We start from the raw sequence: 6,000 nt of genomic DNA, 5'->3' as shown, positions 1-6,000 counted from the left end.
AAGACTCATCTGGGAGGTCCTTTTATCACACACACAGCTCATCATACCGTGTTTAAAAATTCAAACTCTTTGCAGACACCACATTCTCAGGCAAGGCATTCCAATCATTCACAACTCTGCACGGAAAAAACCTGCCTCTCACACCCTCTTTATACAGTTTCCAGAGATGACCTCTGGTTCTCCCACTATGCTCTGTAAAACTTCTCCAGCATTGATCCTATAATAACCCCTTACCAACTTGTAAGGTCTATCATATCTCCCCTCTTCCTCCTGTCCACCACCTTTCCAACATCTCTTCATCCTTCTGAAAACCCGGTGACCAAATCTGGGCACAATAGTCCATGTGTGGCCTAATCAAAGCCTTATACAATGGAACAAGAATCTCTCTACTTCTACATGTCAGTGTCCTCTGCATCATTCCCAGAAGCCTTTGTGTTGTCTTCACAATTTTGGTGATGTGTCCCCTAAATTTTAGATCCTTATCCACTATCACCCCCCCCCCAGATCTCTTATTTCCTCTACCTCCAAGAATATATTCTCACCAAGCATAAATTCTGCATCCCATCTTTGTTTTCCAAATTTTAAAACCTTACATTTTGCAACATTGAACTTACATCCCATTTCTGTGCCCAATATATTTGAATACATTGGAGCATCTCATCTCCAATATATTGAATATATATTCAATATATTGGAGGATGAAATGCTCCAAAAGCACTTCATATAATGGTGAAGCAGTACATTACCTTATCTGCATATTTGAGAAAATAAATATTTCAGGTCTATCCAGAACAGAGTATCTGTTGAGTAGCTTAGACATTCCATTAGTCTGGCTTTTATCCAAACAATAGTGGCATTATCTGTTCTGGAGGAGTCTGAATAAAATTTGACATAATCAGAAAAGATGGTTATTATAACAAGATAAAGTGTATACATAAACTTTATTAGAGAAGTGGCTAGCTACAGAGTTTACTGACAAAAAAATCTAGCATTATAAATGTATTAAATGAGAATTAGGCTAGCCCATTATTCTGTTTACCCCATTCAGTGGGCTTCCTTTCACAAGAAAAAAGTACTTCTAGTCATATAATGCTAAAGTACTGCATAATTTTTTGACTGCAAATAAATGTTTTAGATCTATCCAGAACTAGATATCAATCAATACCAGCAGAAAATGTACATCCCACTGACAGATGGAAACAGTATCTAAATTGAAACTTTAAAGATGACTTAAAAAGCAAAATTTCCTTTGAAAACTGTGATTATTCAGAATTTATTTGAAGACCACTTTAGCCACAAATCAAGCATACTGTCTTTCAGTTGCATGTACTCATTGTTAAGTTTTTGTCTGTTTTTCAAAAAAATGTTCCACACTTTCTTGATGGGATATAAGCCTATTTTTTCCAATCAAACAGTGCATGCATCTTCTGAATACATAGTTTAATGGGAATATCATTTTAATGAAAAGCATCGATGCAAAATTTTGCAAAGGTATCTGGAGAGGCAGAGAATGTTACTAAAATTGAAAAAACACTTATAAGATCACTCTTATAAACCTTGTATTTACTTTTCAGCTGATGAAATATACCATCCAGATTTATTTTTAAGAGACTACTATATTTCAAATTGAGAGAGTTGTAGAATTCTGACAATTTCTGTAACATACTAGCTTAATCTTTGTAAGTAATAGAAAGTCAATTATTTTGTGAAATAAGTATAATAAGGTTGTAAGATATGATTTCTAATTTTATAAAGCATGTACACAGATCTTTAATCATATTCACTTTGTTCTTCAATGCAATTAATTTTCTTCTGGATAATCCAAAACTGATAGCAACATTTTACTTTCTATTACTAAAAATAACCTTAGCTCCAACCAGCTCTGTGTTAACAGCAATAACTTGTATACTCCTAGTGTTTCCAAGCAATTGTTAAAAGTTATGTACAATGTTCTTTCAGTAATTTGATTGTATTTGTTTCAGACTTGTATCATACTGGCCAGTATTATCTGAGACATCATCTTTATATAGGATGAAAAACACTTCTCATTAAATAATTCTCCTTACATTTGAAGGGTTTTATTGCAGAGATCTCATTCCTGTGGAGATAACGATGGACATTATGTATTATGACATTTGTTCTGCAATCAAAGGGTGTTATTCGAAAGTACCTTTCTTCTGTTACTAAAGAAATGTTCATCTTAAATGCTCAGTGCTGTAATATAACTTGGTTGCATTATAATAGGTACAAAACATTTTATGCAGGTATCTTCAGTACTGAAGTTTTTTCCTGCAAAAAATCTTATTCTTAAATCCATTTCTGCATCTTGCAGTAAAAAATATAATGTGACAGTGATGATAAACTTATGTATAAAGTTAAACAATCATGCATGAAAGATTATTAATTATAATCACTGAGATTAAATAATTGATATTTAAAAGAGAAGAAACAGTGTCAATGAGAGGGCATATGGAACTCAAGAAATTACAAACATTTACAATTCACAGCAATCTTTTAGAGGTTGAGAAGCATCCTATATACAGGGAACAATATATGGTATTAATTTAGATAATGCCAATTTCTGCATTCTTCCTTTGAATTCAGCATTTAAATCTGGCAAAAATGTCACTATATTTTGCTCATTTCTATTTTTTCTTTAATGGATAAATTTCTTTAGCAAGATAACTTACATAAAACAAACTACATCCTTCCCACTGCGTTAGAAGGATATAATTGGAAACTTTAGTACAAGTCAAATTTTCAGCTTGTAACTAACTAAAAAACAATATGCACACTAGTTTTATAAATCTTGCTTCAGCTTAGAATGTTATACAAGTTATGTACTATGTCTAATCTATAATTACAATCATTGTCCTTTATTCTCTTGGTGTTTTAGATTCTCTTTTTGAAGTTTTATCTAAATCATTAACATCATGATTAGAAAATAATTGTTCTCTTGTGCCTAGAGTAGGTAAATACTTTTGTAATACATGATATTTCTCTTTTTGTTTTTTTTGAAAACTGCACTTCAAAAGCACTAAAATGTTCTAATACTTGTTCAACAAGAGTTACATCCATTTTATAATACTCAGAAATTTTCTTTGCACTCCACATTTCTGAATTTGACTGATGATTAGCTATGAATTCCAAAGCTTGTCGTAGACTACATTTTCCTTCAGGTATTATAGTTGGTTCAACATAACCATATTCTGGTTCTTCGGATGCTCTTGTTGTTGTTGGTAAAGGTCTCGAAGTAGTTCTGCTATCTTCCTATAACAGTTAAAATCTTTATATACATTAACAACCTTAAAGGAGTGAACTATAACATTATTTGAAAACATTCAAATTCTTCTTCACAGACTTCATATTATAATATACTATATACTAGTTTCCTTTTGGATTGCTAAAAGAGAAAAACTAGATAACTAAGAGATTTCTACATAGTCTAGAAGAATGCAGTAAATCATAATCAAATTACATATCAATTTGGTATCATGTTTGTTCTTTTCTTATATCAGTCCTATCCACCAAAGGTTGTAAATCTATATCACACTGGTATCATGAATGGGCATAATTAGATAATTCAGGAATCTGACAGAAATCAATGATACTTTTACAAGCTTCTATTTCTAAAAAATAAGATGATGGTTTTGCAGTAGATGATTTTCATCACTTGATGAAAATCCTCTACTGCAAAACCATGCACAAACATCAATATAGTAGGACTCAAACCAACATAAAGCTTGTGGTGGAAAGCAAAAGACTAGACACTTAGAAAAGGTGGTCAAAATACGCCATAAGCCATACTATTGGAAAGAAAGAATAAAGTACAGAGATATGTTACAGGATTCACACACAGCTTGTAAGGTGGAAAGTACAGGGTGTCCCAAAATTCACGCAAGAAGTAATTTTAATAGAAAACACAGATTTTTAATTAAAAATTGTAATTTCTTATTGATTCATAAAGTATACAGTATAGGGTTATGCATGGAATAGCATATCGGGTAAATGGCCTCCACGGCTTTGCTGGCACATATGCACTCTTTTGTCAACATTTTCCATGACCATTTTGCATAAATGTGGCTGAATTTCGTTGATACAGCGCTCAATTTCCTCCTTCAAGGCATGGGTGGTCGTTGGCTTGTTGGCATAAACCTTAGACTTCAAAAAACCCCAAAGAAAAAAGTCCAACGCCATTAAGTCACATGATCTGGGCGGCCAATTCTGATCACCAAAACAGAAAATTACACGACCAGGAAATGACTCATGCAGTAATTGAATTGTTTCTCGGGCTGTATGGCATGTGGCACCGTCTTGTTGAAACCACATGTCGTCCACATCCATATCTTGCAATTTAGGCACAAAAAACTGGATTATCATGTCGCAATAGCGAGCACCATTAACTGTTATTGCCTTACCAGCCGCATTTTCGAAGAAGAATGGACCGATGATGCCTCCAGCCCAAAATCCGCACCAAACAGTGACACATTGTGGATGCATTTGTTTCTCAACAATCACTCGTGGATTTTCTGAACCCCAAATGCAACAATTTTGTCAATTAACGAAGCCATCAAGATGAAAATGAGCCTCATCGCTGAAGATGATTTTGTTTGAAAAATAAGCATCCACTTGTTGTTGTTCCATAATCCAGTCAACGAACTCTCTTCGCTGTGTGTGGTCAGTAGGCTTCAGTTCTTGAGTCAATTGAACTTTGTAAGCATAAAGATGCAAATCTTTCGTGAGAATACGCTGTAGAGAGCTTCTCAAAATGCCCAATTCAAGACCACGGTGCCAAATTGATGTTCCTGGACTCTCAGCAACACTCTCACGAACTGCTTCGATGTTTTCTGTTAAACGACTTGTTGAAGGACGGCCAGAGTGTATAAGATCACTAATTGATCCAGTTTCCTTGAATATTTTAATTAATCTTTTCACAGTTGATGAAGTTAAATCACTGTTCCGACCATATTTTGTATGAAAATTGCGAACTGTAGCTGCCAAACCTTCATTATTTTTAAAATATTGCTCAACAATGAAAATGCATTGTTCTTTCGTGTAGCGCTCCATTTTTAATAACCCTGAACTGTCAGCTGTCATGCTGGCTTTTTTTCTCGTTGGCAACACTTTACCACACAAATGGCGCTAAATTTAAATCTTGCGTGAATTTTGGGACACCCTTTAAAAAGGCCCCACATGGCCAAGATGGTCAAACATGGGCCATGCTATTTTCATCCCCATAAAGAAAGAACAGTGACATGTCATCTATGAGAATAATTCCTCACTAAACTGAAAATAGATACCAGCTGTAAAAAAAGTACAATTATCGAGACCATGGGTTGGGCAATGTAGAATATAAATATATCTCAGTTACACCAATGACTCAAAAGATTCCCCCCCCCCCCTCCAAAAAAAACATAATGGCCTTATAAAAGTTCTTTATTGACTGTATTCAACCCATGTCTTTCCCAAAGAGTACCATCATTATGGAGGCATGGGAGTAGGAATGAATAGAACCAGTGTATTCATGATATGGTATATTACTGATTCATTAAAATATCAATTTATTAATAACAGTCAAACAATGATAAACAGAAATATTTTAGAAAGAATGTACTTATCAGTTATATGTCAATAACAGAAAAAGAAATTTTCAAAAACCTGAAATATAGAAAGGTGGATTGTACAGAATTATTAAATGTTGAACCTTGAAAATGCATATAATAAAACTCTTAAGAAAATTATTTTTGAACTACTAAAACTATATCCTTTGCACCAAATATAAAGAACATTTAAAAATGTCTTAAGAAATATTGCCTTAAAAAAAAATACAAAAAAAAAAAAAAAAAAAGCACACCCACCTTCAAAATCTCTATACTTTTTGAGCTTATGCAAGATCATCTTTTCTTTCATTTTCTTCCATGCTCTTAAACCTTAAATTTACATGATGCCTTGGCACATGTAAATTACCTTGGTATAACAGCAGTCTATAGATGCAAGGAC

The 6,000-nt window shown here is 33.5% G+C and overlaps 1 protein-coding gene across 1 annotated transcript in view; it reads right to left on the bottom strand.

Moving 5' to 3' along the window:
• Positions 1–2,062: 2,062 nt before the first annotated feature.
• LOC150094255 (NADH dehydrogenase [ubiquinone] 1 alpha subcomplex assembly factor 4) overlaps positions 2,063–6,000 on the bottom strand; it is a 40,508-nt gene continuing 36,570 nt past the window's right edge. Inside the window, exon 3 of the mRNA XM_090411841.1 lies at positions 2,063–3,270. Within this exon, the coding sequence (XP_090267967.1) occupies positions 2,938–3,270 (333 nt within the window). The 3' untranslated portion in view covers positions 2,063–2,937. The remainder of the gene's footprint in view (positions 3,271–6,000) is intronic.

Source organism: Typopeltis vanoorti, chromosome 22 (assembly GCF_054136105.1).
Source record: "Typopeltis vanoorti isolate ZY-2024b chromosome 22, IOZ_Tvanoo_1.0, whole genome shotgun sequence".
Classification (NCBI taxonomy): Eukaryota; Metazoa; Arthropoda; class Arachnida; order Uropygi; family Thelyphonidae; genus Typopeltis; species Typopeltis vanoorti.
The sequence above is the reverse complement of the archived record's forward strand: the minus strand, read 5'-3'. Positions and strand labels throughout refer to the sequence as shown.